Source organism: Mus caroli, unplaced genomic scaffold (genome assembly GCF_978045245.1).
Source record: "Mus caroli unplaced genomic scaffold, Mus_caroli_1 scaffold_14, whole genome shotgun sequence".
Classification (NCBI taxonomy): Eukaryota; Metazoa; Chordata; class Mammalia; order Rodentia; family Muridae; genus Mus; species Mus caroli.
Window position 1 is genome coordinate 100,729,118 of NW_028227269.1, and position 25,576 is coordinate 100,754,693.

The 25,576-nt window shown below is 50.8% G+C and overlaps 1 protein-coding gene across 2 annotated transcripts in view; it reads right to left on the reverse strand.

Annotated features, from left to right (window-relative positions):
* Positions 1 to 25,576, reverse strand: part of Itpk1 (inositol-tetrakisphosphate 1-kinase) — a 137,649-nt gene that overhangs the window by 39,294 nt on the left and 72,779 nt on the right. For both annotated transcript variants that reach the window (XM_029484710.2, XM_021179444.3), the window contains exons 3-4: positions 18,540 to 18,665; positions 985 to 1,102 (exon numbers count right to left, since the gene is read on the reverse strand). In XM_029484710.2, the coding sequence (XP_029340570.1) occupies positions 985 to 1,102; positions 18,540 to 18,665 (244 nt within the window). The remainder of the gene's footprint in view (positions 1 to 984; positions 1,103 to 18,539; positions 18,666 to 25,576) is intronic.

A 25,576-nucleotide genomic window follows, 5' to 3' on the forward strand; every position in this document is an offset into this window, starting at 1 on the left:
CATTATGATAACAAAATGCTGATTAATACCAGCTCTGAGCCTCATCTGTGAAATGGACAGGATCGCTGTGCCCAGCAAACAGTGCTGAAAGACAAACCATAAGAGGCTTAGGGCCAAGCACATGGTGCTTACCCAATAAACGGACACTCCCATCTCTCTATCCCCTCTTTCAGGACTAGCTCTGGTCCTGTCTACCAAAATGTGCTTATGGATTCCGCCAGCATGGCAAAGGGCATCTAGGTTAGAGTTCAAGGCAGCTTAGGCCACAAATATAGTCTACAGGATAGGTAGGCAAGGGGAAAATCACTCAGTAGCCCCTGCACCAAGGCAAAGAAAAAACTGTTGTTTAAAAGGAAAATAAAAGGTTCAGCAGGGAACATGGAGGCAGAGAAGAGGAGGCAGCTACTGCTCACAGAATCTTTCTCAAATGTACGTCTCACAGAAACACACACCTTGAAGAGGCAGTCTATGCTTCTCTGGGGCTGATGAGGTGGGATAGAGGCAACTTCTCTGGATGAGAGCCAGCATGTACGCCATCATGTCTAGAGGCAGCCTGTGCATCTCTCTGTATTTGATTAAAAGCCCCTGATTTCTCTCTGCATTTGACTAAAGGCCCCTGATTTCCTATTGTCTCCTTTGCCCTGTTATATAACTCTACTTCACATGAGCAATTCCGCACACACACTTCTGCTCCCTAACCACAGCGTTATCAGGACACCTCATCTCCCCACGGGGTTCAGCACAGCAAAACCCTTAGCAGCAGCAGCAGCAGCCAGAACAGCTCTCCTCAAAGCATCCTCTGGCTTATATCTCTTAACCCGAATTGCAAAGGAGAACACAGGTCCTTCCATGCCTAGGATGGTCGCCCCTATAACTCAACTCTTCCCTGTGTAAAGTGCCTAACGAGACAAGACTCCTTGCCCTTCCTTCAACAGTGACAACCTGTGACCACAGCCCGTCAGAAGGCTGGGCTTTTGTCCATACCTTTCATGTAGGCCTCGATCTTTCGGATAAGTTCATAGGACTTGGAACGGTCTAACAGGGTCCTGATGGCGGGGAGGGGATCCAAGACGATGGTCTCAGGGTGAGCATCGATGTACTCCTGAAAGAAAAGCCGGCTTGTGGTTAGAGGGGGCTATGCTGTGACAAGAGCATTGATAAGACTGTATACCCAGAATCCCTCAAGCATCTGTCCCTCTCTTGTCCTTTCCCCACTACAGGACTTTGGTTACACTAATAAAGGGCCAAGTGGACACGTGCCAAATCAGAGGCAGGCTCAGGGTTCTTGCTGGGATGCTGGGACAAAGGGGTCAGAGAACTCTCTATGAGAGTTCCTATAGAGAAGCTCATGAGGGAAGAAGCAGAGACCAGGTATCTGTGAGTAGCCACAGTGGGAAATTAAGCAGAGGTATGCCTAAGGCCTGAGCTGAGCTCAGAACAGAAGAGCAGTCAGGTTCTGGCGAGGCCATTCACCCCCTGGGTAGGTAAAAGCCCCGCCTGAACACAGGGCTGATCCATCTGCTCAGTGTGCCAGTCCAGCTTCCTGCACCAATGGGCAAGGGCTTCACGGCAGGGCAAGGAAGACTGGAACGAAATGATTGATGCGTGGTTCACAGAAAATTCATAAGAACATGCAATAAGCTGGGCGGCACGGGGCATGCCTCTAATCCCAACATTTGGGAGGCAGAGGCCGGGGGATCTCTTGGAGCCAGTCTTGTCTACAGAGCAAATTCCAGAACAGGTAGGACTATGTAGAAACCCTGTCTACAGGGCTCGGGGGTGGGGGGAAGAAAAACCGAATGTGTGTGAAGAACAGAATTGTGCCACGTACTATGGCCATGCCACTGGGCTTAGCCTTGTCAGAGATGTGTCAGTCAGAAGAACTTCTCTTCCTGATGGGCGATACAGAATCCCAAGGGAAACTGGGGGTGGGGGTAGCCTTTGAGGAGTCTGACACCATCCTGGGAAGGAACAGTAACTCACATAGGAGACAGGTTGCTATAAGACAACTCTATAGATTGAAAGGTCAGAGGGGCTAGGGAGATGCCTCAGCCAGTACAGAGTCTGCTATACAAGCATGAGGACCCAGGTTTAATCCCCGGGCCACAGGTAAAGGTGGGGCACAGTCAAGCACACTTGTAATTCCAACACCACGGGAGAGGAGACAAGCAGATGCCTAGGACTTGCTGGTCACGCAACCTACCCTAGCTTGGCAAATTGCAGGCAGGTAAGAACTTCTTGAAAAACAAGGAGAACGGTTTTAAAGGGATAGCATTTGAGGGTCCTCTAGCCCCACACATGCACACATACATGCATGGGCACACACCCATATGTACAGAGACACAAACATGTACACATGCATATACATACCCACCAAAAGACCAAAAAAAAGCCACTCTGTTGTGACTCCAGGAGCCCTAGGCAACTTGGTGAGTCACAGCAACTTGCTGGCATATGGAAATGAGACTCTTCTCTGGCTTTTCAAATTTATGATTTGGAGGGTACAACTACAAGATGCTGAAGACAACGGAGAGTTACCACAAACGGTCTGGGCTTGAGGTAGGTCTTTCCCCACTGTGGTGGGGTGAACCGAATTCTCCAAACACATCAAGCCCTAACCCTCCAGCACCCGTGAATTCAGATTTATTCGGGAAAGGGGATTGATTTTAGCCATTATCAAGTTAGGATTCAGTTACAGTGGGTATGGGTGGGTGTGGGCTAGATCCTTGGCCTCCAGGTGGAAACAGGCCTGCTAATATCTTGATTTACAAATCTCAGACCGACCCCAAGCTACGATAGCGCAAATCTGCTGTCAAGCTACCAGGCATACGGTCAAGAGAGCTCTGGCAGACTATCATACAAGTTCACTATACCCACTGCTGCCTCTGACCCAGCCCCACCCTGGTCTACAGCCAGGCTGAGGTCAGCAAAGGTCAGAGGGGAAAACACCACAATGCTGCCTCTCTAGTAAGCTTTATCAACACAAAGAAAGAGCCATTGAAATGTTTTTTAAGAGAATCTATTTTTGTCCCTAGTATCACTTTGAGAGCATTTGAGGCAAAAGCCAGATTCATACCCACTCTATCTGAAACTGTCCTCCCTGTGAACTCCCACAGGACCGCCTTTCTATCCTCTCCCCTGAATGTTTCAATCTCTCCCTCTCCCTTGGATGTGGCTGGTTGCCACCTTGGGAGGCCTCTATGCTGGCACCAACCCTAGTAGACTCCAATTACCTGCTCACTCCTGAGAATCCCGCTGCCCCACTGGCTGCTTACACAGCTATTATGCGGATCTATGAAGAACGGCCATTAGGCGCCACAGTTGTGCCCACTGCCATCATTTCAGCTTACCCAAGAGCTGTTCCTGAGCCCTGCTTCTCCCATGGGCAAGCATCCCTGCTGGCCTTTCCGGCAATGAAGCATGCCGACACACAAGCCCACTATTCACCAGCTTCCCCTCCCTCCCAACCTGCTGACACACACTTACAAAGCATGACTCTACCAACGCCTGAGGCCCGTGCTGGGATGTCTTGCAGGTGCAGCAGACACACCAGTGAGTGGGTGGTTCCCAACTGGTCCTGGTCAGCTCTGCAATCCCAGTCCCTCAAGCCCCATTCCACTCCACTGCTTCTAGAAGCAGCCTGGTGTGTCAGCAAGAGCGTGTGACAGGGACCAAGACAGCCAACCACTAGGCTTCTTGAGGTCTCTCAAGACTTACTGCAGATGACCCTGCAGGTTCTTGTATAAAGGGCCTTACATTCCAGGAGTCTATTAGCTGGAGAAACCTGGGGGGGGGGGGAGTTTTAAAGCCATATGGGGCTTCTCTGGAGAGAGAAGGACAACTGTTTGCTGGTAGCACTGCAGGTGACAGCGAGGCTGTATACACTTACCATCCAAGACGCTCACTACCCAGGGATAACTTGCTCTCCCCAGCAACTGAAGCCACTTAAACCTGGGCATACAGTTCTTCCCTCTGCCCCAGCAGAGCTGATGCTGGCCCCATGTTCCTGCACCAGGACAAAGAGCTTTAAAGAGAGTCCAGTATCACCAAAGCAGGAATTTAAGCCAAAATTACAAGGGAAAGAAGCCATGTGAAACTAAAGAAGGAAACAATCTGACAAGCAGGCGCCGACCAGCTTTGGGCCTGGGATGAAAGCAGCAGACACACAGAAGACTCTCTGCCTGGGCATACCAATCTCTCCGGAGACAGGAGAGGCAAAGGGGCAGAGGCCTTTACCAGCTTCCCTGTGATCACAGCCGTTCTTCTCCAAGCTTTTCAGCCCGTCTACTGTAATGGAGGGTTGCATGCATTTTCCACAAGTTTCTTAGAATTGCCAGACAAATTGCTGGAAGAAAGACATAAACCGTCTCCCCGGCAGGCAGTAAACACACGTTCCCTCAGAGAGCTGACCTGCTGAGAGGGACCAGCGCGAGCTCCTGAAGGGAATGGGGAATCTGGCCTTCATGCAGAAACAGACAGTAAGTTCCACTGTCAGAGGGGATGAGACAGAGGCCAACCAGGTGCCCAGTCAAGTACAAGCTGATCCAGACCTACAGGGTGATGCCATTAGAGGCACTGATAACACACGCACTATGGGGTGGGGGTGGACTGTTCCCCACTGCAATCGGAGACTAATGAGAAGACGGGGCACACTGGCTATATTACATCTCTGCGGTCCCCTGGCAGGGAAGTGGGTTTTGCTCTCTCACCGAAAGCTCCAAATTCAGACCTTGCCTGTGTGTTTTAGTTAGTTTTGGTCAACCTGACACAAAGTTAGACATACTTGGGAAGAGGGAATTCTCAGTGAGGAATTGCTCCTACTGACTGGCCTGAGGAAGCAACACCATGCCCCAACTACTAATCGATGTAAGAGGGCCCATCCAGGTGAAGGGTGCCATCCTTGAGCAGGTGGGCCTGGAATGTCTGAGAAAGCCAGTGAGCGGCATGGATGCCACTTCAGCTTCTACCTTCGGGGTCCCGCCTTGGTTTCCCTTGACGATGGATGGTGACTGTGTACAGAAGCCTGTTCTCCTCAAATTGCTGTTAGTTGTGGTGTTTAACACAGCCAGAGAAGGAAAAGTAGGACATTGTGTCACATCGTCCACGTCTGGAGTCGAGTCTGCAGTCACGTGTGACCTAAGCTCTGGATAAAGCGACCCCAGGGAGCTGCTGTGAAGTCCAGGGACGGTCGACACGTAAGGGGCAGGTAGAACACGGAGAAAAAGAATGTTTGGCATTCTGCAACATGGGATTCAAGTTTCTGGGCTCACTCTGTCCCTTGAAAACCCTCAAAAGCATCAGCCAGGCACTGTGGAGCAGTCCCGAGAGGTCCCAGTTTTCCATGTGAGCACAATCTAAATGAATGCACTCCCAGAGATATCGACTGTAGATGGTATCAATATGTACGTGAAGTTTAGCAGGAGCTAGGATCCAGAACATCATCTGGCTCTAAAAGTGGACGCACTGGGCATCTTGAACCTGCAGGTCGAGCCCAAGGGAAACCCTTGGTTCTAACCATGGGCTCCTGGGACTCAGGAGGTGTGTGTTCAGTAGCACCCGCCTACCAGAGGAATGGCAGGATTGACTCCCAAACAGAGCTGACCTGACTTCTATACAGCTGTTGAAGATTACCCCTGGGGGTCTTCTCAGTGCCACCTTCCTCCTCTGAGTTCCTGTGACAGTCACAAAGCCTGGCCTTCTTAGGCAGCACCCCTCCATGCTGGGTGAGAGCCAGGAGTCTTCTCATCACCAACGCTTTGGCCCCGTGATGGACCTGGACTCACCCCTAGGGTGAATTACTACTCACGCACTGACTATACCAGGTCCAGACACGCTTCTCGCACATCCAGCCTACCAAGGAGGGCCTGTTGATAGTCTCTTGGACAGGAGTACCTCAGTGCGAGATGAGCCATATGGAGCCCTGGCTCTGATACCAGGCAAAGAAAAATGGCACAAGAAAATTTGGCTCCAAGAAGGACGGCTCAGCTGCATCTGGGCCAGAGCCACCTAGTCCATTCCTAGGAAACCTTCCTCATGTGCTGCAATGGGGCCAGGGCCTGCAGCCTAATAGCTGTACAGAGTATATTCCACATGGCAGCTTCAGCCAGAGATAATGCATGCAGAGGAGGCACTGGGAGGCTGCATCTTTCTCTCCAGTGTGGGAGTCTTGTGGATCCAGAACTAGACAGAGGCAAGGGAAGGCCCCTTAGTCCAGCCTGTCTTCTCAGGAAGGAAGCAGTAACTATGTCAAGGTTCCCAGCCCTGGATGACGACTATAAAGACAGATGCCCTTGGGAGATTCCATCAGTGAATGACAGTCCCCCTTGGGAGATTCCATCAGTGAATGACAGTCCAGAGAAGTGGTTATGAGGGAGATTCACATGGCACAGAGCAAGGCGCCTGTACAGGACTCTGAGGCACGGGACTAACACAGAGCTGGGCCAAGCAGGAGTGGAAACCTACTGAGAAATAAGGGGACCACACGGAAGGAAGATGATGGGTCCGGTGGTCCCCGGAACCTCTGCTGCAAAGGGACAGCTCAGTTCTGCAAAAAGGGAAACCTGGACCCAGGATGTCAAGACCACGTCATGATGATGTTATTAGGCCAAGTACAAAATGCTTTGGGGGAGGATGAATAGTGGACCCTCCAGTAGACCAATGAAGAAGCTATGAAGTCAACCCACTGTTGTAGACTTGGCATCAACCAAGACCAAGGCCAACATCCCCAGGCAAAGCTTTCCTGTCACCTGCCTATTCATCACAGCTTAGAGAAGAGCACAGTTAGAAGACATAGCTGGCCGTGGGCCTAGTGCAGGACAGAACCTTGGGACGCACACAACTAAATTTTGGAGTAAGGGTTTCAGGAGCCAAGAGGTGATTATGGTAGCATACAGAATACGCCAGGAGCTACGACCCTATTCATGGTATCAAAGGCAGAGATGATCTGTATGTAACCTGTGTTAACAGTCCACCTTCCAATCACTTGCAGATCATACCTTTCAGCCCAGCCCCAGTCTAGACAAAGACCTAGAGGCACCATCAGGAGAGAGAAAAACAGAGTTAAGAAAGCGGGCTAAAGACATTGAGCTGGCACTGGCTCTTGTGAATTTCTTCAAGTCACGTAGGTTAGTGGTTTCTCAGTTGTCCTAGCCACACAATGAAGAGTTTGAAAAGACTTATTTTCATCAACTATGCTGGCTTTTAAGTCCTAGGTACCCAGGTTGTAATGTGCAGAACGAATCAGAAAAGGTTCCCGAGGCACCTATGTTGAGTCAGATCTGAGGCCTACAGATTCTTAAGGCTGTGACCTTGCTGCCCTGGAAGCACAGAGCATGTGACTATAGGTCCCTTGCTGTGGGCCAGTTAGGCATGAACCTACCCAGGTTGGAGCAGAAAGCACAGCCATCACTCCCCTCAACACACACCTCTTACCCCTATTCCACCCTATCACACAACCCCGCTCCATCAGTGGCAGGCAAGGCGATACCCAGGGGCTGTCTTTCTTGAGTCTCCACATGCTCTGGGCTGTTCTGATGTGTGCAGAGAGAGCTTCAGCCACAGCTTCCTGTCTCACTCTCTGAAAAGGCTTCTCTGGAGAGTTGAGCTTCCTGCCAGCAGACACTGGAGTCTTAACCAGCCCTCATTTGTATTCCAGAGAGATCTCTCATGTCTGAGCCCTCAGCCCAAAGCCTCCAGGAGTACAAGAGGCCAGCCCCTAGGAAGAGGGGCTGGCCTCTTGCCTATTAAGCTACAGAACCACCACCACTTCCCATCTACCATCACGGAGATAAAGATCGTCTAAATGGCAGCAGGGATGACTGTGGGGTAGGGCATTACTGACTCAGGGGATTTGGGGGAGGGGGACACAAGTCTGGCCATAAGGGAATGTAGGGAGGGGGTTTCTGAGCCCACTGACGCTGAAGAGTCAGAGGCACAAGTCAAGAGGAAAAAGACCATTTCAGGCAGAGGCCTTGGGGAAGGGCACTGAGATTACCTGGGAACCAGGCAGCTGGGCTGGACATGGGTGGGTCTCAAAGGAAAGTTCAGGCGAGGTCCTGGAGACAGACCAGCTAAGGAGTGTGGATATAATAAATCCCCTGACTTGGGGAATAAGCAAGAAACATACAAGCTTTGGTAGTAAGTGTGATATAGTGCTGGCCTTGGGGCACACGGACTGGACTACACGTTCATGAGAGACTCGGGGAGGGGCCCTTGGACCCTTGACCATTTACACTGATTCCATCTTTGTGATTTGGGAGAGCTGATAGAAAGGACAAGAGAATCCACTGGAGTCCTCCCTGTTCCTCAGCCCTGTTTATACCTGAGGACAAGACGTCAGAACCTGACAACACAGGATGCAGAAGAGATGGGCCATGTATGGTGCTCAGCATAGATAGTCAGGGGCAAGGTGGTCCAGGACAGCCCCATTATTAGATCAGCCAACACAGCCCTTCCCAGGACACTGCTGGGATCCTGGCACCCTTCACAGAGGGTAGCTCCAGGCCAAAATGTACTAATTAGGAGATGGACCCTGACGGTGGGGACGAAGGTGGTATAACCTTCATGGGGAGAAAATGAAAAACGTGCAGAGTTCATGTCTCTACCATGGGATTTATCCTACAGACCCCCCATATGCATACGGGGACAGTCACCTGCAGCTTGTTTCTAAAATGAGATCAGAACTGTCTAAAGGCCCATCCATGAAGAACTGGTCAGTTATAGGCATAAACATGACAGGGCAGCCTGCAGGATTGCCTCTGACTGAGTTCCTGGGAGCAGGCAGGGACTCCTGGTAGCCACAGGTTCCTTCCCCTCTTCTCCGGTGCTTTGTTGGTTTGTAGATGGAACCCCTAAGCAGAACCCTGGAACTTGCAGAGAAAAGCAGGTCTTGAGGGCTCCCTTCTGTGTGCAGTGCCACTGGTAAACTCTGGGAAGGGCAGGCATCACTTGGGAGGGGATACTGGGTTCCGCACCTACACATGCAGCCTTCCAGATTTCTAGTTTTCAACAGGCCTCAGACATACGAGAGCAGGAGGTCTTATTGCCAGACGCTCTAACCTCGCATGCTGCGGTGTAGACAATAGACCCAGGGCCACATGTTTTGGCCCAGGCAAGCTCAGAGGTGAGAATTGCTCTGCCAGCAAGTGTGCACCCTCTCATGTCACCAATACCTGCCACAGGTGAGTGGGGGTGGGGTGAGGGCTGTTCACCTTGGATAGCTTGCAAAGAGGAAAATGGCACTAGATGGTGAAGTCACAGTCATCGGAAAAGGGACCTCACAAATGTCACTTGTCCTCAAAGGCTCTTCCTGTTTGGATGGGCCTTTAGTCAGGGTTTCTACTGCATTGACAAAACACCATAACCAAAAAACAAGTGAGGGAGGAAAGGGTTTCTACTTGGCTTACACTTCCAGATCATAATCCATCACCGGAGAAAGGCTTGCGTCCCACGGCTCACTCTGCCTGCTTACTTATAGATCCCAGGACTACCAGTGCAGGATGGCATCACACAGAATGGGCTAAGCCCTCTCCCATTGATCACTAATGGAGAAAATGCCGTACAGCTGGATCTCATGGAAGCATTTCCTCAACTGAGGCTTCTTCCTCTATGACACACAAAAGCCAGCCAGTTCACTATTATCACAGGCTACGTCTTATTTCCCCCTGGTCCTTACTGTAACTGGAGCTGCGTTCTTTTTCTTGTAATACCTTGTGCCTTGTTTGCACCATTTCTGCACACACACGTGCACATACCCAGGCATATGTGTGAGCTCAGTCCATGAGGCATGTGCTGTATCTGCCTGGCCTGTCTAACTTATTGTGGTTTCTGCAATGTTTTTGGATTCCTGGTACACAGCAAGTACCTGATTAGTACTTGCTGACTGAATGACGAATGACTCCAATGGTCCTTGTGATGGCTGGTTACTACAGATCATTGGAGAGGTTCACAAACAGGGTTGGGAAGCAGACCGGAGGCTGGAGTTCATTCAGAAGGTACGGAGGCCTCAGTCTGGGGATGCAGATACCATCCACAGAGACACGGCTTATTCCATAAAGTCAAAGGAAGCCGGGCTTCATAACTACAGCCCCACATGGGTGACACAGATACCAGTCAGCATATAGAATCCCTACATAAACTAGGAACGCAGAGACAGGCAGGAGCCCACAGGACAAAGTCCTCTAGTGCTGGGAACCCATCCCCAGGCTCGGAAAGCAGACCCTTGGGGCTTTGTCATCCACACTCACAAACAGAACCAGCTTTCGTGACCCCAGCCTCTCGGGGCTGCTGAAACAATACCCTAAGAAGCAGCCCTGGAGCTGGCGAAGTGGTTCAGCAGGTAAGAGCAGGCTTGCACAGAACCTGATCACAGTTTATAGTAGCAGCCATGTCAGGAGGCTCACAATTACTAGCAACTCCAACTCCAGGGAATCGAATGTCCATTTTTAGGTTGTGAGCACTGCCCTCACATGTACACACACACATAAAGATAAAAATACTACCCTTTTTAAGAAAAAAAAAAAAGCACAGTAGTGCCTAAGTAGGGTGACATCTCCCAACAACTCTATGGCAGTCTCTGGAGGCATATTTGGTCCTTACATTAGGGAATGTTTGGGGGTACTGCTGTATTGAGCAGGTATAGACCAAACAGACCACCGAACATCCTGGACAGGTCCCAACTACAAAGAACTACGCAGTTCAAGATGTCAATAGACCAGCAGCTGAGAAACTGAGTAATGGGTACAAATGCTCTCTTTACAACTAGAAAACGTTTCTTGGGGTTGTTTGCTTATTTTGGGGGGTCTCCTCCTTCAGTCCCCTAAGTGTTGGGATTACAGGTGTGTGCCACCATGTCTGGCAGAAAACACACTCTGAAGCACCTTATTTTGTTTATTCGTTTGACTTGAGACAACCTCATATCACTAAACTTCGAACTCCTGATTCTTCTGCCTCCACCTCACAGGCACTGAGAGTATAGGCGTGTACCAGCACGCTCTGCCAATAAACACATTTCTAAAACTCAGCATGCACCAAACCTTGAGGTAAAACACTACCTGTCACTTGTAAGGACTCTGATACTGGGCAGTGGAATGGCAGGGCTTGGGTTTTCTATCCACAGTGGGGATAGGAGGAGTGCCTTCTACCAGACGAATGCATTAAATTGAGTTCGTCCTTCAGCAGAAAGAGCAAAGCTCAGTCCCTACGACCTAAATAAACAATGGGAGGTATGACCGTCTCCATGGGGGGACTGGCCTTGTGGCTGAGATTTGCAGTCATCCTGAGGTTGACCACATGGCCACCCTGTACTGAGTCTGCTGTTCTGGGACTGGGATATAAGCAGCGTTGAGTCCCTTGGCTTCTGTTAGCCTGTGTTTCATCAGCACATGGCACCAGCTGGGTCAGAAGCAATCCAAGGTACTGAACTCTTCCTAGGTGACCCTGAGTCACTGACCCTCCAGCCAGCTGAGGGAAAGGGAAGTAGCTAACGGCACCATTAGCTACTGTCCAAAGGAGCCCCTCATGCACATATGACAAGAATATACGCTATAGCCATAGTCCTGCCTCTTTCTAAATGATCCTCGGCAGATGGCAGCTTCCTTAGGCCTGAAAAAATCGTAACTCATTCTGTTATCTCAAGGATTGAGATAAGGAACAGCTAGTAAGAGATGGGCAGGACCCAGGCAGCGTGTCCACATGGTACGTGACTAGACAAAGGCAGCCTCTGTCATCCATCTGCTGTAACAATAGAAAATCTTTTCAGGGTCCCATGTTCTAGTTCTGACCCCAGAGGCCCACATGCAAACCAACAGAAGCTCACTTTAGACTGTTACACAACTTCTTGTGGGTTTAGATGTTGGCTTCCTAACTGGGTTAGAAGGTCAAGAACAAGGAAACCTTTGTCCCCTTGCCTTCTCTTCCATCCTCCGGCACAGCATAGACCCTCCACTAGGGGCTGCTCAGTGCTGGAGGCTGCCACATTGAACTCCACACTTGTGGTGCTATTGCATCTGTACATGAGAGGGAAGAGTGGATGGGGCTATGGCTTGGGAGGTGCCAGCCACACTTAGGAACTAGTGAGGGGCAATCCCAAGGTGACTGTTAAGTATCATCTAAAATGTCCCTCGTATGGCAGGCACGATGACTGGAACCAACATGGGCTAACTGGTGAGGAGCAGAGCCAGGAATAACAGCCAAGTCCCTCTGGCTACTGCCTCTCCCTGACCCTGCCTTTTAGGCAGAGTCACATTTCCATGGCCCCCTCACAGGTGTGCCTCAACTAAGGGACACTTTCATAATTGCTGCCTCATTGGCTCCAATTACAATTGAGAACTTATAAACTGGCCAGGGCCACAGATAAAGCTGGGAGCAAAGTGCTGCTGTCACTGTAGTGACAGTGTTATTAGAAGCATGGCAAGTGCTCCACTGGTGCCACAGGGTCTGCATGTACTACCATATACCTGACAACACGGAGGAAAATGGTCAGTGTCTACACCTACACACACACAGACACACACACCCCTACACATATCCACACACCTACATACACACACAGACACACACACACACACACCCCTACACATATCCATATACCTACATACACAAACACACACACCCCTACACATATCCACACACCTACATACACACACACACACACACACACACACACACACCCCTACACATATCCATACACCTACATATACACACACATACCTACACACACACACCCTTACACATATCCACACACCTACACACACAGACACACACATATCCACACACCTACATACACAGATACACACACACCTACACACAGAGACACACACAGACACAGACACACACACAGAGACACAGATACACACACAGACACACCCTTACACATATCCACACACCTACATACAGAGACACACACACAAAGACACATACACATACACACACACCCCTACACATATCCACACACCTACATACACAGAGACACACACACACCTACACAGACACACACACACAGAGACACAGACACACACACACACACACACACCCTTACACATATCCACACACCTATATACACAGACACAGACACAGACACACACACACACACACACACACACCTACACACATAGACAGACACACACAGAGTTCTCATTCTATGCCAGGCACTGCTCCAAGCACATATGCATATATTAATTTAAAAAAATGCTCACAAAAACCTTGTAGGCTATTTTAATTTTTAAAGGGAAATGAGAGTCCTGGAGTGAGCTCAGTCCCTTCCCTGCAGGGCGAACCTACTGAGAACTGGCATGAGATTTCCCACCTTTTCATCCCCTTGCCTTAACCATGAGGAACTGTGCCAGCACCTGAGGTCCTGAAGACCCAAGAGAGCCTCAGCCAGCTAGCAGGAAGAGCCTTGAACACCATGCTCTCCGCCAGCCACCAGAGGTTGCCAAGTCTATCATACAGAAGCAAGCTGCACTCCCTGCCTGAGCCCAGACCCACAGGGTGGGTGTCCTGCCTCAGGGCTCCCACAGGGTGACTGAACAGCTAGCTCACTGTTGGTACCTGATGGAGAACTAAAGAACCAATACACGGGGTCGGGGCATGAATTCCCTTGCTGCATCCTTGGGATGATGTAACAAGTGGTGTGGCTTTTATCCTGTCCTGGCAGCTGAGAAGGGAAACACAAATACAGCACACTTGGGGCTGAGCACGGAGGCCTCTTTGGTCCAGATGTCCAAGCTCTAGTGACTACCTACTTAAAGATCACCTTGCACTGGCAAAAAAAAATCCTGAGCGGGACCCCCCCCCATCAATTAACCTGACCTTATGACCATTCGTCTTACTCCCTAATCTCTCTGCATGAGAAAGTCCAAGCTCCAGAGACTGGCCCCCAAACTCCCTGAGCTCTGGCCCTGCCACACTGCTCTGCAGCCTGCTGGCTCCAGGGCACATTCCCTCGTACATGTCAGGCAGCAGCCCCTGCCCCCTGAATCTCCTGGCTTTTTTCTTCCCTGCTCCTAGTCACCCAGAGCTGTGTACTCCACCCATCACTGGCCCACAGGGCCCACCCAGCCCCAAGCCAAACACTCCCTCCCCACGGTCCTATTGACAAACACAGAGGCATATTCAAAATGTGCCAGGTGTGGAGGGCAACAGTAGGGACAAAGATCCTGGAAGCAGGTGGCCCCGGAGGGACAACAGCAACTGACAATGAATTATGAACTTCCAAGTGGTGGAAAGTAAAGGCCAAGATGGGGAAGGCCTGGAACAGAAACTGCATCTACTATCGGGATGGAGCGATCCCCACGAAGATGACCTTGGCTACACAGACTGATTGCACAAAGGGTGGGCAAGAGTCAGGCTTGAGTGGCTACCGTGGAGGGCTAGTGTGGGAAGGAAGAGGTAGAAGGAACAGCACAAGGCTGCCCTTAAAGAAGGTATCCAGAGCCAGGAGTAGTAGAGCATGCCTTTAAGCCCAGCACTGGGAGGCAAACATGGATGGATCACTGTGAGTTAGAGGCTAGCCTCATCTACACAGTGAGTTCCAGGACAGCCAGGATTAAGTAAAGACACACTGTCTTGAAAAGGCAAAAAGGCAGGCAGACAGACAGACCGACTGACTGACCAACAGACCAACTGACAGACTGACCAAGAACCCTGAGAAGAGAGAGGAAGGAGAAACAGAGAGAGAGAGAGACAGAGAGAGAGAGACAGAGAGAGAGAGACAGAGAGAGAGAGAGAGACAGAGAGGGGGGAGGGAGAGAGAGGGAGGGAAGGAGGAGAGGGAGGGGAAGGGAGGGAGGGAGGGGGAGAGAGAGAGAGAGAGAGTGCACAAACACATGGTGGCATATATTTATAATCTCAGTGTTAGAGAGGAGGAGACAGACAGGTCCCAAGAGCTCGTTAGTCAGCCTGGCCTACTAAGTTCAAGGCCAAAGAGAGACCCTGTCTCAAACAAATCGAGCAAAACCCCCACACTCCTGATGTGCCCACAAACTCATATGTGAACACATGCACACACTCATAAATAATGAGAAAACCCATCACTTTGGATTCACGCCTCCTTCCTGTCTCTCTTCAGGGACCACCCATGGAAGAGCTGCCTACTTGCTGGGTTACAACGGGCATGCTCCATTTGGGGAGACTCGGGAACCCTTGCAGTCAGACTAGACAGGTGGCACTAAAGTGACAGAGAGAAGGTTGTTACTGCTCACTAGAGGAAGTCACCGAGAAGCCAAGAGGCTCCAGGGTTCCTGTATACCAGCCACACCCATCCCCAATGGCCCAGGAGGCAGGGCCCTCCCTGGGGGAACCTTTGCCCACATCTGTGCACTGATAACTAAATCTCAGGCAGTGGGCAAAGGCGCCAGACTGCTGGCTGCATGACCCTTGGAGCAGAAAACCCTGAATCATCCCAGCGAGCCCTCACTGTGAGGTTAATCCAAAGGGAAAACTGAACGGGGCGTGGTCTCCATGACAACCGGCTCAAATGACCTGCAGTTTGCACCAGGCCCACACCCTCCCACCTGCCTACCTGGACACAAGGAAGAAGCTGGTCTTGGTTCCGAAGCTCCCTTCCCTGAGGACCAGAGGCTCATGAGATGTTCTAGGGCCATGAGAACATCTCCAAAGCTCACCGTTTTCTATATATGATCCTAAAATCTGGGGATCCGAGTAAGATGGGGTCCTTTTGGAAGAGTCCTTTCTGAGGCAGAGCCCCTTCACTTTGATCTACTGCACAAAACACTTAAGGTGCAGGGAAGATCTCTCTGTATAACAGGTCCTGGGCTCTGCTTCTTGCTCCTGTAGTCACCATGCCTGATCACAGCACCTCTGTTCCTCCTGGGTCCCAAGCCAAGCCAAGCCAATACCTTCTTGTTTCTGTCCAATACAGAAAACTGAACAAGAGTTTGAAAACGAAGGCCATAGCATGGTCAAGTTCAAGGGTCAGCTCCCGGATATATGTGGCCTGGCTCTGAACTTGCATCTCTCAAGGAGAGATGACCAGGTCAGTGTTGATAGCCCCTACTGTCTTGCCCCAAGGGACCTAATCCCTAGCCTTCGTCCATGGGTTGCATAACCCCAGTAATGTAAATCTGTTGTCATTAAATTGACTCTTCTGGAGCTAAAGAGATGGTTTCACGGTTAAGAACACTGGCTGTTCATCCCAGCACATATAGTGGCTCACAGCTATTTATAACTCCAGTTCCGTGGAATACAAAGCCTTCTTCTGGCTTACATGGACACTAAGCACACATGTGGTACACAGACATACATGCAGACAAAGCAGCTATGCACATAATGATCATAATAACATAACCATATTATACACTACTGGGGTTACACAGCCCATGGATTTGGAAGCTGGCTCTCATGCACCTTCCCTCTCACCTGAGTCTGAAGAAGCGGCAGGGCACTGAAGGGGGACAGCAGGACCTAACGCCAGTTCCAGTGTCACTTGTCTACTTTCTGACCGCCGGCTTGAGAGAGCTACCTATGGTGTTTGAATGAGAAACGTGCCCTGTGGTTTCAGGCATGGGAACACTTGGTTCTCAGTTGGTGTTACTGGGGGAAGGTTTAGGTGATGCAGCCTGGAGGAAGTGTGTTGCTGTGGGCAGGCTCTGAGAAGGAAGTGCCTCACCCACTTCCAGTTCATTCTCTGCTTCACACTTGAGGTTGAGAATGTGAGCTCTCAACTTCCTACTCCTTCTGCCAGGCTGCCACTGTCGGCTATGTCTCCCTAGCTCTACGGACTCTGCCTCTGGAACTGTCAGCTAGAATAAACTCTTCTACAAGTCATCTTGGTCATAGTGCTTTTATCACAGCAATAGAAGAGTAATGAGGAACAAGAGGGACTGATTGGCTCCTGCTGGAGTCCTCACCCTTCCCCCGGCCTGGCTTTCCCAGAGGGAGCTTAGCAGGGTCCCTGCAAGACATCAGCACTACCCTCTGTGGGACTGGCAGACATTCTACACCAATCCCCAGAGAACAGCCACTCTCTGAAGAGCTGCAGACATAGGAGTTAGACACTTGGGGGCCCCCTAAAGGACAGGAGACATGATGGTGGCTGCTTCACTGAGTGTCCACTGTACCTACAGGATGGTGGTGAAGGCATTCGGTCACTTGGTCACTGAGAGACGGTGTAAGAGCCACACAGGGAACGAGCAGAGAGGGCTCTCTGAGAAAGTCAATATTAAGTCCTGGCCCTGCCACACCCTGCACACCTCTGAGCCTTAGTTTCCTGGTTATAAAACAAAGCTGATGAGACCTGCCCTGCGGGATGTAGATACGGAACAGGCTCAAGCTGGCTGCTTTTCAGGCCAAGTCCAGGCCAGGGAGTGGGAGCCAGTCAGGCCAAACCTTCTAGCCTTGTCTCACTCCAGAGCTGGCCTTGAAGAACTGCCCCAGAGCAGGGACCCAAGGAGTATGCATGGCACATACCAGTAGTGAGCACCCTCTAGGGCTGAGCACAGAAGCTCTTCCCATCACTGCCAGTGGCTCCTCCCTGCGAGCACTCATTTTACAAAGGAGAAAACCGAGGCCCCACAAGGTGAGGAGGACCAAGGCCACAGCTTCAGCCTATGAGCAAACGAGAGGGGCTCCATGCAGAGGCCCACAGGGACAATCCCTACCTCATTTTGGACACCCTAGACAGCATACAGGAGACATGGAGTAGGTAGGACAAGTGGTGGGGAAAGAAATTCAAAAGTGAGAGGTCTCCAGGAAGTGGGTGAGAGCCATGAGATACTAGGGGGTGGGGTGGGGCTTGAGGCCACCAACCCTGAACACGTGGCAAGAGGAACACTGTCAGCAGGATGGCTGCTGTGTGACAAGAGTCCCTTTGTCCTAACAGAGGAAAGGATCTCCAGCTTCCAATTACTGCAGATGAAAAGTGCTGGTCCAAGCGCCCTGTGCCTGGGGCGGCCCTGGAACAGCCACTGTTTTAGCTGCGTTTCCGCTGATAATACGACTTTGTTTCATGACTCCTGAGCTGCCTGCCAGAGGAAAGAATCGCATCTGTCCACAAGAGAGGACACACAGGGTGAGTCAGCAGCGATGACAGCAGCAATGGCTACCCCACATGAGAACCCCAAGGTGACAGACAGGTCAGCCAGGGGTCAGGACCTGGAGCTGCTGGGGAAATGGGTGGGAGCAGGGATCATCCCTCGGGCCTGTGAAAAGTGTCATACACAATATCAAATCAAACAACTGAGAGGCTTTCCCGCCAATGCAGGACACGGTTCAAACGCTTTCAAGAAAGGGGACCCTTGACCCTAGGTGCAACAGAAAGGTCCCATCCTGGGGTCAAGGTGGAGCCACCAGCCAGTGAGCACACCTGCCCTGGAGACACAGAAACTTTATCTGGGCTCATCAACACTTGGACCCGTACCGATATCAAACCTGCGTTACATGCAGCAAGACCGAGGCCTGGCCCCTCGCTGAGCACTTGACCAGGAAATCGCAGCTCGCCAGTGGCAGAGCCAGTTTCTACAGAAGCCACCGCTCTAAGCTTACAGCTCTCCTATCCTGGCCCTCCCTCCACCCTTACTCACTTGGAACCTGTGCACCAATTCCAGGGACTGGCTGTCATTCTGGTCTGCCTCGAGGATGACATCGGTCAGCTTGTGGATGATGACGTCCAGGGGGCCCTGCTCCTCAATCGGTCTGCTGAGGTTCAGCTGTGAGAACAACACAGGAGAAGAACTTCAGTTCCTGAGTCCACATCTGGGACCCCTGAGCCTTGGCAGCACCCCAAGAGATGGGACAGACAGAGTAAGAGCCCAAGGGCCCCAGTACTCGTTATTCTTAGTAGCTGAGGAGAGCCCAGACTCCTTGTTAGCATGCAGGTCCCCAAAGGCACACAAGCAGCGGACAATGCACATTGGCTGTATGGAGATAGTATTTACTGGATACACCTCATCTGCCCAACCGCTGAAACCAGAGCTCAGAGAGATTAAGAAAAATGACCAGACACCCAGTCAGAGCTCCATCTAAGCAGATATTCTTCCCCGGATACTCTGAAGCCATGGCAAAGTGGGGTTCCTGGCAAGTCTAGGAGTCGCTTGCCTGAGAACCTGGGCACTTGGATTCCACCCTGAAACCAGGGCGTGTCACTGACGCTGGAGGGCTGCTGGAGTACAGGGCTGCATGCCGGGGGTCAGTTGAGTACTTCACACACTGCTCCACAGGGGAATGTGTTTGTTTGGTCAAGAACACAGGGCTGGGAGGATCAAGCCTCAAGGGAGCCAGAGTGGCCGGCTGGTATTCAGCATCACCTGACCCCAAGCCAAAAGTACCTGCCAACAACCAGGGCACCCTGACACCACGCTTCCTGATGCGCCAGATGTCTGCCGCCAGCACATGATCATCACCACCTGCCAGGCTAGACTCTTGGAGGCAAGTGGCGCCAGCCCAGTACCTGGCTGACCCCCCACAGAGCCTCAATTAGGTTGGAGAAAGCAACCCCTGACTTACCCCTCACTGTCACGGGCAGCTAGCCTAAGAGGATTCAGGGCTGGCCAGGTCTGTATCACTTGTGACAAAAGATAGCTACAGACTGTCATTCTGAAGGGACAGTAAGCGAATGACATACATAATCACTATAGGAAAGGAAATCACAAACTAAGCAAGTGAGGGCAGATGCTTTAAAAAACCCTGCCTAAGGACGTGGGTGGGAGAGTTTGGCTTGGATACAAAGTGAGACCCAAGGCAATTGATTTAAACTCCCAACCCACCCTCCATCCTTTGCCCCATGTCCACTCTGTCCCCCGGGTGTCACAATCCCAAAAGTCACAACCATATAGCTGCTGCCCTCTGGCAGAGTGGAAGATAGGGGCCATAGCGAAGGTGATATCGAAGGCAGGTCATGACGCTTGATCCCTGCCCCTGGTCCTCGTGACTCTTTCAGTCCTGGTATTTCTGCACAGCCCATCTCCCAAGACGGCCAGCCATCTCTGTGGCTCCAGTTACATTCTTGGTTCTCCTGTCCCAGCAGGCCTATGAGTGGTGACAATTCCCCACACTTGTTCATACTGCATACTCTGTCTTGTCAGCCCCTCGGGCCCTGCTCACACCTATCGCACATACACCCTTATTTTAACTCTTTTCTGATAAGCCTTTGGGAATACGACAGCTCCTTCCTGTTGTCCTTAACCCCACTTTTTATGGTGCCAGGAGAGATGTTAAAAGGTCACCCCTATTTAAAAGGAAAAAAAAAAAAAAGGACCAGAGACCTCCCAATAAGAAAACATCAAGGGCTATGCTTCCTTCCCATGGTGATGATGGGCTTGTGTACCAAACAAACCAAATACAGGCAGGACACCAGACTGAGGAGCGGAAGGGACGCGACCCAAGGATCTTTTGTTGTTGTTTAAAATTGTGTCTGGCCGGTCTCGACGTTAAGGGGGTTCACCCTGACTCTGCTTCTGGGGTGTCTTCTGAGACCTCACAGCAAGGCTGGGAGATGGGAATGATACCCCTGCCTCCTACGACCAGAACACCAAGAACCGAGGAAGAAAAAAAAAAAAGAGGGCCAGCCATGCTCTGTAGCAGGCAGTAGCCTGAGGCCCAGAGGAATGCCAGTGTCTGCCCTGCCAAGCCACCAGCTTGTCATGACCCTGGCTTCAGTTTTCCTTGAGGAAACTCAAAGGGCCTCTCTGGCTCTGTGTGGTGATGCCACACTAGATTTTCTTCCAACCCAGATAGGATTTGAAGGCAAGTGAAGAAGCCTACTGTGAGAGGCTGCACCCAAGGAACTACAGCCATGCCTGCTGGGTTCTGCTGTGGCAGGTACCACAGACAAAAGGACAGTATGTTCAGACTACGGCAGCTATGAAAAGATGACTGGGTCCCAAGACTGACAGTGGGCACATTCCTTAAGTTCAGACAGAACTACCATGCTGGTCTCCATCTCCAGTCGTCGCTGGGCCAGGTACTGGGGAGGGGCATAGTGTCAGGGCCTAGTTTGAGTACCAGGTAGGGCATGCTTGTGTTCATTATTGTCGTTTTAGAAGCCAGAGGTACATCTTGGGCTACTGGAGTTTGCAAGGACAAAAATCAGGCATAAAAAGGCCAGGGGTCCCCTGAGGATTGGTGGAGGAGGTGGACATCAGCCTGAGGCCCGTAGACCTGACAACCAGGGGCTGTTTGGAAAATAAGCTCCCTGTGTTCCTGGCTGCTCTACAGAAGGTAAACAGTTGAGTCTGGAAGCCAGCCACCTTCCTCTGTGTACTTTCCAGGCACCCTTATGCCAATAAAGCCCTTTCACAGGAAAGCAACTCGAGACACACATCAGGCCTGGTGTGGCTCTAGTCCACAGTATGGCCACCTCTTGCCACAACATCGAGTCTTCGCTTCTTTCTCCCCCCCACCTGCTTTAAAAAAAGATTTATTTATTTTTACATATATGAGTACATTGTAGTTGTACAGATGGTTGTGAGCCATCATGTGGTTGCTGGGAATTGAATTTAGGGCCTTAGGAAGAACAGTCAGTGCTCTTAACCGTTGAGCCATCTCACCAGCTCAACTCCCCCCCCCCCCTTTTGAGACAGGCTTTTTCTACATAGCCCTGGCTGTCGTGGACCACTTTATGTAGACCAGGATGGCCTTGAACTCACAAAAGATCTGCCTGTCTGTGCCTCTAGACTCACTATACCCGGCTATTTTTTCTTCTCTGTAGCTCAAGCTGCCCTTGAACTTGCAGCCACCCTCCTGATTCTCCCTTCTGGGTGTTGGGGTCACAGGTGTGAGCCACCATTGCACTTCTGAGTTGTCTAAACGAGCCTTTCTGCTTTTCTCCAAGTGACCAGAGAAGCCACCATCATTCTCCAGGGACAATGACCCGAAAGCACCCCAGAGAAGCCCTAGTCTCTTCTCACTACCTTGGACACTTCATCTGAGGCTTTAATAGTGAGTGTGTGATGGGCGTGAAGGGCTCCTGGAACCAGAACACCACAGAAGGAACACTGCAATGGTGGGGCCCTTAGGAGACAGTGAGTGCATCACAGATGAGGGGACTGTAAGGAAGCGATGGCACAGTCAAAGCTCTGTCTCCTAGATAGGGCGAGGACAGGAATCAGGCTAAAGATTCCATGTGAGTTCACCATTCCATTTCTCTGACCACTCAGCTCCCAGAACATCCCCAGAGACTGCTTGCTCTCCCCCTTGGGAGGGGTGTGGACTGGCCCTCTCAGGGAGTGTTAAGAGCATGTCACTGTAAGGCCTGACCATTGAGGTCAGGAATCCACAGTTGCTCTACTTCCAGGTCTGGCTGTCTGGCAAGGCCAGCACTGGACACGGTTCTCCATGCAGCACACAGAGAGAACAAAGAGCCACTGTTCCCCTCGAGGACAAAGGCACTGAGGCTCCTGAGGGGGGCAGGCAGGGCTGAGAGGATATGGAACAAAATTGGCAAATCCCAGTGGCCCACGAGTCACCGTGATTTCCAAAACAACAGTAATTAGCATAATCATGCCCTACCTGGTAACCAAACTATGCCCAGACACTATGTCCTCATCCCAATGCCAGCACCTGGAACCAGGCAGAGATGTAAGCAAGGCCAGGAAACCCATTTAACTCCATTATTTCTGGGTAGCCAAGGTCATCTAACTATACTGTGCCTCAGTTTCCCCATTCATAAAATGAGGCTACTGTTAACTCTTCCACATACCCCTCAGGGCTGTGATGGGTCTCAGGGCAAATCTCCTAACTCTTTTTTTTTAAGGTGTTTATTTAAGTATATGAGTACACTGTCATGTCTTCTAGTACACCAGAAGAGGGCATCAGATCCCATTACAGATAGATGGTTGTGAGCCACCATGTGGTTGCTGGGAATTGAACTCAGGACCTCTGGAAGAGCAGCCAGTGCTCTTAACCACTGAGCCATCTCTCCAGCTCCCAAGTTTCCTAACTCTTGACACTTCTCAACTCACCTTGTAACAAACCGGAAGAATGCATAGGTCCCACATCTCACCTGTACCCACAAGACTACCCCCACCCCCAGACTTCCTGTTGCTTCTTCAGGGCAACTCTCCCCTATCACCATGCTACAGATTGCTGTCAGTTGGGCCCCTCAGGGTTCTTCATTGCAACGTATGTCCCCAGCACAGGGTCATGGAGATTCAAGGTTGCTAAGCTAAACCTATGGCTTCCGAGATGGTAGGGTGTACCTGACTTCAGAGTTCAAAAGCTACAACTGAGGCTGCAGTAGGAATTAGCCAAGTGGGAGGACTGGCTTTCGTGGCTACCACCTTCTTAAAGCTTCAACTGCCGAAAGAAACCTCACCGTTCTGCAACACACACAGCCGTGGCATACCTGCTCAGACCCTGCTCATTATATGCAAGGATTCAAGCCCCTCAGAGGAACAGGGTGGTCAAAGAATACAGTGTATGCCAGTTCAAGGGACACAGGCACAGTGTCACACTCCCGTTGATGGTACTCTGTGGAGGAGCATGGTACATCCAATAAAAGTCAGCTGTTAGACCGCCCTCTCCGTGCTGTTCATATTGTGACCGACGTGAAGCCCCCACTCCTCTGGTAGTAGCATATCACAAGAACGCAGCATGGGCCAGGCTTGAACGCAGCAGAGCCTGGGTACTAGCACTGGCTCACACTGACATCCTCCAAGAGTGTGCAGCCACACCTCGGCTCTCTGCGGTTGGTAATGACAACTGCCACCCACACGGTGCTTACCAGAAGCTACACCCTGTACTCCTAATGAGCACTGACAACACGGGGCACAGATGTCACACAGGGGTTCAGTGACATGAACAGAGTTTCACAGTATGGGAACCCAGGTTTCTCTCCTGCTGACACTAGACTTCTGTTCACACCAAAGGGCGCCCACGGTTTCTTCCCCTTCCTCCCTGCATGTGGCCCCGGAGTGGTGTTTTCAGCTGTGACTTCAAATGGGACCCACGACATCAAAAGTTTTGCCTTAGCCAAGGCTGAGTAGGACAAATGGCCGAGATCAAAGACCTGATATATATCTCTAGGCTCCATTAGAGTCCTGGGATCTGGCTAAAGAACCAGTCTAGTACTCAGAACTAAGTCTCTCAGTCGGGGCCTCTCAAGGATAGACCCCAAAAGGCAGTGGCGATAGGGTATTTGTGTGGTTTGCTTCCCAAAGCAGAATGATGGAGGATATAGAAGCTTCCTGAATAAGCACCTTACACCCAAAGGAATGTCACAAGTCCCATAGTCAGGAGTTTGAGTCTGGCCACTCAAACCTGTAAACTACACCAAGGGAGATACCCAGATGGCCTCTGCCCCAGATCAAAGAGGGAGGCTGGTGCCTTTATTCCCTGACCCAGTTCCCTAGTTCTCCAGTGACTAGGGCAATGGTAAGCAGCAGCAATTCAATTAAGGCAGAAAAGTAGACAACATGTTTACTCCACAGACAGTGGCAATGCCCTGTGGCACCAACATTTGGGGGACTTCAAGTCTTCTGCAGGTACGTGGCCAAGCCAAGCTTGTTAGAGTGTACTAGCTGGTTTTATGTGTCTCTCTCTCATATACACACTTTATGCCATGCACACACACATTATAACCATACATGCTCGCACACACGTGCCATCTTGTAGGAGAGACTGTGGCCCAGACAATAATAGGTGGATCCTCATCTTGGCCACGAATGCTCAGTTATGCAAACTTCTTAACCACTATTTAAACCTGACCCTCAGGTCAGGATCCTGGGGGTGGACTTTGGATGGGGGCAGGCGTGGTCCCTGGGTCTCTTTCCTTTTCTTCTCCATGTGGGCACAAAGATTAAATCTTTCTCTACTTTTCACTATTACTTGTCTGTCTAATCGGTAGTGGGTGGCCAAACATAGCTTGTTAGGGAAGTGTCTTAGTTAGGGTTTTACTGCTGTGAACAGACACCATGACCAAGGTAAGTCTTATAAAAACAACATTTAATTGGGGCTGGCTTACAGGTTCAGAGGTTCAGTCCATTATCATCAATGTGGGAATTTGGCAGTATCCAGGCAGGCATGGTACAGGCAGAGCTGAGAGTTCTACATCTTCATTCAAAGGCTGCTAGTTGAAGACTGACTTCCAGGCAACTAGGGTGAGGATCTTAAGCCCACACCCACAGTGTCACACCTACTCCAACCAGGTCACACCTATTTGAACAAGGCCACACCTCCAAATGGTGCCACTCCCTGGGCCAAGAATACACAAACCATCACAGGAAGCTAGCTAGAGTCCAGCCGCTGATCCCGATACCTTCAGTTAACATTACAGTCATTAGTACTTACAATTAAATCAGGTAAAGAGGAAAAAAATATATCATTGAGCAGCAGGGGAAGATGGCCCAGTCTAAAAAGTGTCTGCTACATAAGTGTGGCACCCTGAGTTCACTTCTCCAGTCACTGTGTTAAGTCACAAGAGCATGCATGTATAAACCTAGGACTAAGGGATGAGTTAGGGAGACAAGAATATTCTAGCAGCTCGCTGGCCAGTCGGCTTAGCTGAATGGACAAACTCTAGGTACAGGGAGATCCTGCCTCAAAAATAAGGTAGAGAGTGATCAAGGAAGATGGCTGACATGTTCAATGCTAGCAAGTGGGGCCCTGTAGGGTTTGGAGGGGC